A 12,932-nucleotide genomic window follows, 5' to 3' on the forward strand; every position below is an offset into this window, starting at 1 on the left:
TTATCGACGACTCAGCAAATTTCTGATGAGGATGACCGCTGTTTGTGAGGAAGATTTAAGGATTTCAGGGACAGAAATTTGATTTTTTCCTTTTCTGTATATGGGGAATGGCTGCTAAAAATAGCCTGAATGCTGATGAGGCTACAACGAACAGGTTGGTGTTAAGCTGAAACTTAGAGACATGCAGAAAGATGCTCAGTTATAGGACATTTTAATTCCCCTCAAAGTAAGAGTGGAGCATCAAGGGAAACAAAACAGGATCTCTCAGCGATTATTTATTTGTTTGTGAGCTTTTATTTAGACAAGTTTAGTTCACTTGAGGAGGATAGAAACCAACAGACGATCTTGGAAGCTGTTTGTTGATGGCACTGCGCACCGGGAGGACTTGGTTTGGGCAGGTCTTGCGCAGGGTCTCTCGGCTGCAGGGCTCCTGGTCCAGGCGATCGAGTAGTCTCTTGTGTCTCTCCGCAAACCAGGAACAGGATCTAGGGGTCTGTCACCGGGATCACCATAAGGCAGGGGATTTCCACCGCTGCCCCGACTCCGGCGTTCACTTCGGCCACCGTCACCGGAGCGCACCTTTCTGCGCCTCCGCCTCCAGGCGCTGTCCACACGGCTTTCCTCACGCTTGCTGCGCCTTCCCGGGGAATCCGAGGGGACATGAGCCCCTCGGTCGCCGGTTCCTGTTGGCCATGAAGCGGCAAAACGTGCGGACCTTGTCCCTGATCATTTGCACGTTTACATACCTGCTCGTCGGGGCCGCCGTTTTTGACGCCCTGGAGTCTGACTTTGAGATGCGGGAAAAAGAGCAGCTGGAAGCCGAGGAGAAGCGTCTCCAGGGGAAATATAACATCAGCGAGGATGATTACCGCAAACTGGAGACCATCATCATGGAGGCTGAGCCCCACAGAGCCGGGGTGCAGTGGAAATTCGCAGGGTCATTTTACTTTGCCATCACGGTTATAACCACCATAGGTAAGTCTCAGTCTCTTTTCGTGAGTCCTAATCTCTAAAACCAGTATAACCGAGCCTCTATAATCATTACATCACTGTTGCCCAACAGGACGTGGTTTATTATGAGGACAGTTACATTTTCAAGGCAATAAAACGGTCTGTAGGCAACAATTAGCCGGGAGCACATGTTCTTATATTCAGAGCCGTCACAAACATTCCGACCTGCTTAGAAACATTTATACTGTACCACAGGTCTTTATATAAAGTTTTAAGCAACATGTTGCAGGGCTCACTCTCTGGTCCAAAGGGAGTTGCACTGCGTGGATGAAGCTTTATGTCATCGCGGTCAAGCAACATGAGAATATTTGGATATATATTTTCGTCACAAATCATTCACAGGCTGAATAAAACTGAAATGTGACGTGGCTTGGCGCGCTTGAGTGCACTTAGACTAAGACATGCATATGATATTCCTCTGGTGCAGCTACAGTTGCATTATGATTCAACTTGTACTTTGACGGTGCGTCACCAAGATGCAGCGCAAAGTATGACAGAGTACTGCGAGTTTATATCCCGATATTTTCCTTTGTAAAGAATGTAGAAAGATCACACGGAGCTCTGCAGGAAGATCACGAGGCTTCGTGAACGGGACTGATCGGGAGTTCAGTTGTAACAGAAGCAGCAGGGATGAGCTGCAGTGTTGTGGTGCTGAAAGGACAGCTCCTCTGAGTCCAGCCGCAGGCAGGACGAGAGTTTAGATCAACAACTGGGATCTGACGTCACTTCTGTATCCACAATACTTTTCACATTTTATGGTATTATCTGGATTTTAGGATCGATTGGGAATTTGCGACAAACAATTGATGCGTAATCAAAGAGATGTAAGAAATAAAGAAAGCAAAGCAACAGTACTCTACTACAACCAGTGATGTACATAAGATGTGAGTGAGTGCTGGTGATCATGAGAATTAAAATGAAAATCACCCTGTAAGCACAAATCAATTCTGTTTTCTTCAATGCATTTTTTTTTCAATGATTACCCCTTCAAGGAAGCATAAATTACATCAGTTTGACGCTACTTGCGATGATGCATTTGCGTCAATAAGATTTATTTCAAGCTGCTGTGGTGGTGGGGTAAACTGAGTTTCCCTTTGTTGACGCTCCACCCCTGGCTACAATCAAAGCACTCTCTTTCTGCATTTTAATCACCAGAACACTGAATGAAGCTTTGGTGAATTGAGTTGTAGTTAATTGAATTAAATCAAAATGTGCGTGGCAGTATTACCAAATACAAGCTCAAATTCAACCTTTCAATCAGCTCAGTTTAGATTACTTGCAAGGCACGACATTCAAAATTAACTTCTCTTTCTACAGAGGTCACAGAGATGCGCTTTCTCCATTATGGAAGTCAGATACTATTATTCAAGATGAGGACTTTTAGCTGGGGGGAAACTAATGCACCAGGCCTGTCCTCCAGTTTGCCAGGCAACACTTAAAAGGGCTGACTGCACAGACCAGTGAAGGTGGATCCGTTGTTGTTTCTAGGCTACAGCAACGAGAGCCATTGTAATATTCATGTTCTGTGAAGTGGTTACATTTACTGTGTCTCCTCTGTGGAAAGCAGGACGCCTTTTATGCACCATCCAACTCTTTGCAGTAGTAACAACAGTTCAGAGAACATTCAGACTTCTCCTGCTAAATGTGCAGGAGTCGACCTTATTTGGCCTCCTCTTTTCATGCACGCACCTGAGAAGATGCACACACACTGTTTAGATTAAAGTTGAGACAGAGGAATTATTTCATCATGACATGACGTTTATTTGGCTGCAATAAAGAAAAGGGCGAAAAAAATCAACACTGGCAGAAGACGTGATTATTATTTGCTGATTGCAAGAAATTCATTTATTACTTGCTAAGTACAAATTACACTTCTTGTACGAACATAAACACCAATCAAGGATACTGACAACATAGTAAAGTAAGGCTGCATTATGTCCTGATAAGGAAAACATTTAATATTATAATTTATCAACTTTTATCGATGGTAATAACATATTTTGTTATAATTTTACAAGATTTTGCTGTCTAAAGAAATTATTCCAGACACATTCTCATTAAAAACCTAACAAAAAGAGTTCTTGCAGGGTTTGTTTACACATTCAAAGAGTTTTGAATGATATAAAGCATAACAGTATAACAATAGACTTTAATTCATTGCATTTAAGATCAATGGGATTATTTTATATGTGATTTAGTTTACCTTACATCATCAATAGTATCATGCAGTACCTATCAAAACGGGGGAAATACTCATACTGCTACTGTGATATTGACTCTCCTGGGGATCAAAATCGTATCCAATGTTATCTTGTCTTAAAAGGGTAAGTCTGGTAATATTCTATATTTTTCTCATTGTCAACAAATCCCAAAAAGACCAAAACCAGCAATGAATTAATCCTACCTATCCTACCTATTAGTAGTGTCTCATAGTAAAAACACATCAATGAGCCACAATGTTGCACTTCATTACCAAGAACACACACTGTAGTTTATTTTGACTCAATCCCACACACACACTGCACTGCTGCCATGAATACTCACTAAAGCACCAAATATGTATTTATCTGCAGCTGAAATAGTCCCCAACAAATACTCTCCTGTTAGGGTAAAGTTAGCTAAAAATGACAGTGTCTGCCTGTTACAATCAATTATTTAGCCATTTTTCAGAAAATTAATTACTATGTAAAATCATTTTTAAAGATTTGGCAATTGGCTTGGTGCTGAGAGCAACACATGAGAAACTGAGTAAAATGTTGTTGGTTTTGCTCTGGACATGGGATTTATTGACAGTAACAAAAAAATCACTCTTAATCATCTCTTAACGGTTGTGTGATGCCTACTCTGTAAAATAGTCAACACTGCATTCTGCCTGCCGTATGTCTGAATTTTTGTAAAACTAGAGATAACGTTCCATAAAACTCAACTGTAAAACTTTTCTGTAAAAAAGAGAAGCAGAGACTGGACAAAATGGACAAAAGCATTACCCATCATTAGATGAAACACGACACAGTGATCTTGTCACATTTTAGCAGGTGTAATATGTTCAGTACTCTTAACAATATTAGCTTTGGGTCTGATGGAAGTTCCGTGATGCCAGGTAGATTGGCTGTACGTCACTGACAATAAAAGACCATGAAGTTAAGATAATCAGAGGAAAGTCTCTTTATGTCAGTTTTATATCCTTTTTGTGATTTGCCTAACACCATCTAGATACTCCTTATAAGGCAGACCCATTTCATCTGACACTGCAAGTAGTTTGATTCCAAAGCTAAGAATTATTTGCAGGTACCTAGGCAGTGGAGCTTTGATTTGATGAGTTCTCTCGACAATTGGAAAGCTGTGCTCAAACATACTGTTCAGCTGACAGTATGAGATGTATCACCTTACCAACTCCCAACTGTTAATGGTTTATAGGAATATTTCCATAGAAATAATGAAACTGGATTTGCTCCAATGCACTGTATCAGCAGATTTTCAAATAATTATTTCGGACAGTAAAAGTGAACAAAGTAAAACTAGCTTTGTGAAAGAGGAAACTGCTGCAAAGATAAGGAAACAATTTGGACTGTGTCAACGATGAGCTGTTTGTGGAAACTAATTAAATTTAGTGTCATCATATGGGACTGTAAAAATAAGGTACAAAGATGTCTATTAAGATATGTGTTGCCACATGCTCGCTCTCTCGCTGCCGGATGTGTACATTTTCAGCCGAATAAATCAGACCAGACTCCAAATACCCCTGGAGAAATCTAACAATACAGCTCGCCACAGTATTTTAAAAGCCACCATTACACATCCATCATTTGTTCACCGTAAATCTGAAGAACTGTATTATATTTTCAAGATTCCCCAGTAACATCATAGCATTCTCCATTGTCATAATTAACTCGACACCCAGAGTACAGTATTTTATACATACAGGTGAAGAATTAAAAAGAAAAACCTGAAAAAAAACCTGAGAAATGCAGATGCTTCCGCATGGTCTGACAGGTCACTGAATGGTTTAATGAGTGTGAAAATGATGTGAGTCATATGCTACGTCTTCCACAGTCACCAGATCTCAAACAAATTGAACACCTATGGGAGATTTTGGACCGATGTGTTAGACAGTTCTCTCCGCCACTATCATCAAAATATCAAATTAGGTGTTTTTGAAACAATGGTGTTCATCACTTCAATAGAGTTCCACAGGCTTGCTGAATCTACGTCAAGGAGCACTGGAGCTGTTCTGTGGGCTAAAAACACCTTCCTAACACACTTAATACTTTTTTTTCCTTTAATCTGTCACCAATTTGTAGTTATATTATTACTGCATATACATGCAGATCTGTTGGCTTCATGTCAACATCCTCTCCTCTTTCACCTGCTTTTTCTTCTTCACTGTCCTCCTACACTGAAATTGATCAAAACTAGTTAAAACAAGAGATTCGTCCTGTGATGCGAATGTAAGGGAAGAGTGAAATAATAATGTAGAAGAATGTGAAGAAAAAGCATATTAACTACGTATTCAAAATAAGTCCCAAGAGCTGCAGGACAGATAGTGGTAATATTAGTGGCAGCATCAGTTATAGGCATTGTAGTAGAAATACAAGCTGTAGTATTAGTAGTAGTACTAGAGGTAACAGCAATGTTAGTTGCAGCATTTGTAAGATTAACAGTAAAAGTAGTATTAGTAGTGCCAGGTGTATTGTAGTAATAGTGGCAGTACTGGTAGTGTTGTAGAAGTATTAGTGGTGGCATTTGTAGTGACGAGTACAAGAACTTGTAGCAGCAGCAACAGTAGGTGTAGAGGTTTTGGTAGTAGTAGTAGAAGAAATAGTAGCAGCAGAAATAGTGGCAGTAAAACTATTGTTAGTATTAGTGGAAGAGTTGTATAAGATTTGTAGGCACAGTAGTACAGTATCAATAGCAGTGGCAGTAGTAGTATTATTGACTGTGGCAGTGACAGCAGCACGGCAGTAGTGCAGTAGCAGTACTGATGGCAGTAGTAGTAGTAATAGTAGTATTGACTGTGGTGGCAGCAGCACTAAAAGTAGTAGTAGTAGCAGCAGCAGTAGTAGAATCAGCAGCAGCAGCAGTAGTAGAATCAGCAGCAGTAGTAGTAGTGGTAATAGTAGCAGTTGCAGTAGTAGTAGCAGCAGAAGCAGCAGTATTAGCAGCAGCAGCAGTAGTAGTGGCAATAGTACCAGTTACAGTAGTAGTAGTAGTAGCAGCAAAAATAGTAACAGTGGTAGTAACAGCAATTGTAGTAGCAGCAGCAGTTTTAGTGCCGACTTTTCCAAACTTTTGAGCCAAAATTAGTGAACTTAAACACATTAAAAATAAACAACCATTTCAATTTTTGATAATATATACATCACAATATGTCAGGATTTCATAGTGTGTACAATACAAAAAAAGAGGGACTGACTTTCCGCTTTGTAGTAGTAATAGTAGCAGTTGCACTATAGATGTAATAGTAGCACTAAGCAGCAGCAGCAGTAGAAATGGTAATCTAAGTAAATGCAGTATGAAAAAGCCTGCACTTTAAATTGAAGACCTGTGGCTACACATTTACTCATGGAGGATTTAAAAAACCCTAATCTAGACCAGCTGTGATACTCTTAGCACATGTCAGACCAGCTGTCTTGAGGGGCCCATCTCGGTTGCCATGATGAGGCTATAAGAACCCTCCCTGCCCCCTCCACAGCACCCCTCCATTCTGACTGACCTGCCAGTTGACTCTGATTATTTCTGTGAATAATTGCACCCAATGTGACAGTTAGCAATGACAGCATGTGGTGAGCGCAAGGTGCTCTGACCGAAACTCTGGTCTGAGGGAGAAAAGCAGCTGCAGCATGCTGTAGTGTGTGCATACACCCACCTTTCTCACAGTGTTGAGTCGCTCATGTTGCCGGGAGACTAAAGACAGCTTAAAAGGTGAAAGTCATCTCTGCTAAATGTCTGGAAATATCAACATGAGTAGATACAGTAGATATGCAGCTTAAGGTTTGACTGATGTGGATTTGTGAGACTGAGATATTTTTGAGCAATAATTCATATTTTTCCAAAAATCTCATCTTTAAATATGTAAATTATAATTCCAAAATACACTACAAGAATTCAGTTTTTCCTTCTTGACTTATTAGAGTAGTAAAGTTTCTGAAACAACATTTAGACCATCACCATAACATTTCCTGGAACCCAGACTAATGAAGTTTAATCAGGGCAAGCAGCACTTCAAGGCCATATTAAAATGGCAGACAAAAACATAATTGCTTTTTAATGAATAATGTATTTGCTATGAAGAATGACTAAAAGAAAAATATGTTATGAGAAATAAAATTAATTGCATATTTTACAGGCTTTAGTTGTGAGGTAGGAAGCTTCATATGGTTCTTGAATGTCAGCCATGTTGTATTTCATAAAAGGCCAATATCAGACAGATATAATGTCAAAGTACGCAATGCATGAGTAACATATTAGCATGATTTGGTTAGCATAAGTAAAAACAATCTGAACATACAAAGAAAAGAGCGTCACCTACAGAAACTTCATCACAGCAACTGTCAGACTACTGAACACAATGTTTGACTAACATGCGACCTCTGGGAAGGGCAGTGCAAAGACACCACAGCAATTTCACTGTTTTGTGTTTGATTTACAAAATCTGGATAACTAGCATGGAGCAATGAGAGAGAAAAGTGACAATGTGGTTTTAAAAGATAAAAAACTACTTTACAGGGATTGAGAAAATTATGTATTTCGATACCATTACATTATAATCTGAATACTTTAAAGATGAATTGAAGCAGCATTCATTGATTCCCCCCCCCCCCCCCCCCCCCCACATTGGGGCAGTAGAACACGCTAAAATTAATACCATATAAAGTTGTTATAGAAAACGTGTTAGCAACAGTTGCGTACTCACACATCCAGAAGACATGTAGCAACATTAGCATTTATTTATAATCATGTTTGTGCTCAATTGAATGTAAGTCCAATATTCACTCTCCTTTTAGCGTTGTTTTGGTCTCCACCAATTTATGTGGGAAATATCTGGCTCTTTAGCTGCTAAATGCTCAACTATGTTGACAAGCTAGTCGTTAACTTTCTACGTCGGTCGTTGTTGCTGGGCAGGTAGTATACAGTGGATTTATTAGAACTTTGTCAGTGAAAACAGCTGCCTGTTGCGGCTGGAAACTGGATTGAGAAGGGCAAAGTTTGCTGTCTGTAAAAAAGCAAAAGCAGCTTTGCTAGAATGCTAAAATGTTCAGTAGAACTGAGAAAGATGGCAGAGTTGGGTTATAATTCTCTGTGGGTTTGTCACTATAGACAAAATAAATCACCCCTTTCGCATTACATATAGTTACTGGATCCAGTGATAATATAAAAATAGTAATTTTTGCAGTCAGTAGATCCAATTGTGATGCTCTGTATACAGTACCAGTCAAAAGTTTGGACAGATTTTCTCATTCAAGTAAATGGAAAAGTGTATCCAAACTTTTGACTGGTAATGTATGTCATTAGCCACAATGAGACAAGAACCTAAGGAAATCCCAAATTAATATTCCAAATGTCAAGATAACTCACCAGTCAAAAGTGTGAAAATCCTGCCTTATTAACATATTATTATAGTTAAATGCTTTTCTTTTGTAGAGCTATACGAGTAGGTGCCGTCCTCACAGATAAATTCATCATCCGTCCTCTCTAATGAAAGCGCTTTGTGAAGATGAGTCAGATGGCGTGTCTTTGTTGGACCTATTGTGTCAGCCACAGTTTCCATTACGCTGCACTGCAACTGCCACTTACAGCACATCTTTCTGCAGGATTTCTTGACTTGCACTCACACATTAAATCCAGTTTATGTGCCAGTAGGACAAGTCCACTCAATGAGAGTGCATTATGAATCAAACCCATTCAAAAGAATTCATTATAGAGTATATGGCCTTTTATAAATGACATAGACAAAAAGGCGGGTAATCTATGACTTCCAGTTGGTGATTACCATTCAGCAGAAACATCACATTCAGCTTGTTTGTACTTTAAAACTCTCTAGTGTTATTTATTATGTTGTATATAACTTTTTGTTCACACATTCCAGAAAAACCTTAGCTGAAGATTGAAGATAGCTAGAATATATGATTTAGATGCGATATAAGAAAATATTTGACTCAGGCAGGGGAATAATGTGGTGCATTTAAGGATTTGGGTACTGAAATGTTTTCAAGGGGCCATTTGCATACAGTGTATGTGCTCTGTGGTAATACACACTGTAATCCTGACAGGGATTTTTTGGTGGAGTCTTGGAGACATGTAGCCTGTGGACGGTGGTTGATGTGTGTTTATGTGTGTATGTGTACATGAGTGACATGGTCTGGAGGGTGGCTCAGTTTAGGGGAACACACAGATTGTCCATCTATGCTGAATTTTGACACTGACTGATTGGAGAGCTGGATGTACAATATCACTATACTTCACGGCAATTTCCCCCTTTGCTTTTCCTGGCAGGCAGCAGGGTTCCTTCATTCTCAAAGAGAACCTGTTGATGGTTCTCCAGCTGTGTTGTGCCCTTTGTTCATGCCCAGCACAAGTCTCATTTGAACATCAAAAAGCACAACCACAAAGATGGTCAATAAGCTTGCTTACTCATGAATTTTCTTGATGACATATGGGCTGTAATACCCTGGGTTTCCCATAACTTAGTATGGATTATGTAAATCTTCAGTAAATCAAACACACAGGATTTCATTACCTCCTCTTTTAAGCAGGAGTCAATAAAATGATTGAGCATATTTTAAATCCAGGTGATTTGCTCATTCATAATGTATGACAGAGTTTCATAACAGGTGTATCTATGATGATTAATGGCTTATGTCATATTTTTTGTTTATTGTGCGTAGAAATGTTCTTTGCACACGCAAAATTATCATAGGATTCATGACGTGCGCACCAGCAAATTTTGGTCAAACCACCGTTAGTGAATCAGAATCATTCAAAATTGACAGGTGTGTGTCCACTATTGGTAATTAGCATGCCCTCATTTCTCTATATAAGGAAAGCTCTGTTGGAGCAGTGCAGCAGTGGAGAGAGAGGTCAGTCACTGCAAAGTGGGCTGTGATGGTAAAAATGTAGAAAAACTTTACTGCAAGTAAAATACAAACAATAGTTTTAGAAAAAAACGCCAGAAAAGGCAGATTTGGCTGTTATACTTGTCACTGGAACAACCGTTTGGCGCCCAATTGTGAATCCTGTATACAGCCTGCATACCTTTTGCACTACTACCGCACATGGTCTAAGGTAGTTCTAAATTTGTTTGCAGAGTAAGAACAAATTCAGGTAAGAACATATTGATGAATCTCAGATTTGTGCTTAAAACGCTTGTACACACAGTTTAAGGACAGATTTGTGCATGTGCACTGTTTGTGAATGAGGCCCAATGTAATGGCAAGAAGAAATCTTCAGAATAAAAGGATAATACACAGATTGTATGTTTGACAAATGTGTTGTTACCATCAAAGCAAAAAATAAATTGAAATAACATTACAGAAATCACACAGCTCATCATGTGAAAGGCAAACATAAACTCACGGCATAAATTCAGTTTACTTTCCTTCTTAATCACACAGCAGTGTGTTCAGAGAGAGTATGCCAGTAGGTGTGCATGGAGCTGTAGAAAGAGTGATACTTGGTATCTAAAGAGTTTGTGGTCTTTGTCATACAATACAAGCACAGGAGCAAAAGTATAAGAAACTGATTAACAGTGCGTTTATCTGCTCTAACGTAGGCTGCAAAAATTAGCATGCCCGGCCAGCTAGTGTACAACCTATAATGGTAACCTTGTGTTATTTACAAAGGCCAGTAGTATCATTAGCTGATTATTATTTTGAGGGGATATATGTTACATTAGAAAAAGACTATTCAGAACTGACACATCTACTCTGTAGGTGTTTAGATGCTATCAGAGTTAACATTATAGATGTTAAAGGCTTAAACTCATCAGTTGTTCCTAATCCTCAAATCCTTTTTTCTTCTAAAAGTGAAGCATGCTGTTTGAAAATAAGAACACTAAAGCATAAATCTAACCATCATGTTGCTTGTTCAAATATGTTTTCATGGCATCCAAACCATTCAAGGGAACAAATGATATTTTAATTGCATTTTTATTTCTAACACTACACTATAACACCAGGGCTAGATAGTGCTATGCTGCGATAGATACACAAACAATGCTGCTCCTTTATTTCCATGTTTTCTTCATGGAGTTTTTCACGGGTTTTCATTATGTTAGCTATTTACAGCTGATAAAATGTGCAGTCATTGTTTCAGCTGACATAATCCATGCTCATCTGCTAGAAATTAGAAGACTGCTTTTGTTTACTTCTGAGTGAAATTAAAGACTTAGTGTTGCAAAAAATACAGCAATATTTCCAGTGATAAATCTGTACCTGTTGCCTGACTGGAAAATTCACCTCCATTGTATTTGCATCCTGACACAACAGAGAGAGATTCCATGCATGTCAACACACATAAAAAGATTTGGTGAATTCACAAACCACCAAAGGTTTAAACCATATGACAATCTGCATTTTCCCACAGGAGGGCATTGGCCTTGTTTCATAACCTGGGTGACAATTTAATCAGTTGAGGATGATCAGTATGTAGCGTCTGAACACATCATCCATTATTTAATACTCAACCTAAGTAATCACTTGTCTGCTTTGCTTCAAAACAATTTAACGTGTTATAATGTTCTTTTTAATTCATTTCATAAACTAGGAGTAATTTGTTTACATCAGTCTTTGCATGTGGAATTTTAAATCATAGTGTTTTGCCTTTTTCACTGTTTGATTTAGTATTTTCATGAAGGAACATCTATTAAAAAACAAACAGGACTATTTCTTGAATAAGGGAAGATTCTGTTGTCATCCTTGGATCTCTGGTGTTAAATTACCTGGACGTATCCAGTAAGTTCTATCAAAGATTAATGGAGTGTTGCTGAAGTGTTCAGTGGTTTTGTTCACTTGACATTTTATTTCCATGTTTCCAATTTATGAGATCAAATCTGTGCTGTAAATTAACACCTTAGTTTTTGGCAGACTGCTGTAATGTCTTAGAGTGTTAGATGAATTTGTACTAGCCTTTCCTCTTGAAACAAGAAAGTTGTTAATATACTGTCTGACTGCTGCTTATTGAAAAATGATTTCAGGCATTCACCCTAGTTGCACTTTGTAGCCAGTAGATTATTTTCACTTTGCCAGAGCGTCCTACCGGGAGCTTGATGGAGGTCTCCACACAGATCGATGGGAATGTGTTCCTGTGGTGCTGATGCTCTCTGTGGGAGTCACTGGCTCTGGAGCCGGCTGGTCTGTTTTCACTGCTCAGAGGGTAAACTGTGCACACAAGTTCCCTTGGTACAGCACAGTTTGCCCCTGTAGCTCTATCCTCAAAAACAAATGACATGAGATGGGCTTTTTCATCCACAACAGAGATATAAGGGAGTATTTCTTCTAGTTTTCTAGTATTCTTCTAGTATTTCCAAGTATGGCCTCATCTTAAAGGGAAATTCTGGATTATACAAACTGGGTATTATTTGCATAGATTTGGCCATCATTCCTGTCTGTAATCAAAAGTTAATTCTCATCAGTTAGCTACTGAGATCAAAGAGAGGTTGTAGAAGCAAATCTACAAGCTTGTTTACAGCCTGTCTGATTGAGTTTGTTGTTGTGATGTTGTGTACCCAGATTTCAGCAGTTACTTTAATAAGCTAACAATAAACTGCAATTTGACTTTAAACCTGTATTTTTTTCCACTTGGGGCAGTACAACAACAAAGCACTGTCCTTTTAAAGTTGGTACGGTGAATGTGCTAGAAAACAGTTACTATTTACAGCTACTATTCTGTGTAAACACCATATTTATGTTATTTCATTCACCGTG

At 38.9% G+C, this 12,932-nt stretch overlaps 1 protein-coding gene across 1 annotated transcript in view; it reads left to right on the plus strand.

Moving 5' to 3' along the window:
- The first annotated feature begins 350 nt into the window (after nt 1-350).
- The window catches only part of kcnk9 (potassium channel, subfamily K, member 9), a 38,744-nt gene continuing 26,162 nt past the window's right edge, over nt 351-12,932 (plus strand). Inside the window, exon 1 of the mRNA XM_044335886.1 lies at nt 351-975. Coding sequence (XP_044191821.1) covers nt 363-975 — 613 coding nt within the window. The 5' untranslated portion in view covers nt 351-362. The remainder of the gene's footprint in view (nt 976-12,932) is intronic.

The sequence above is a fragment of the Thunnus albacares genome, chromosome 19 (genome assembly GCF_914725855.1).
Source record: "Thunnus albacares chromosome 19, fThuAlb1.1, whole genome shotgun sequence".
Classification (NCBI taxonomy): Eukaryota; Metazoa; Chordata; class Actinopteri; order Scombriformes; family Scombridae; genus Thunnus; species Thunnus albacares.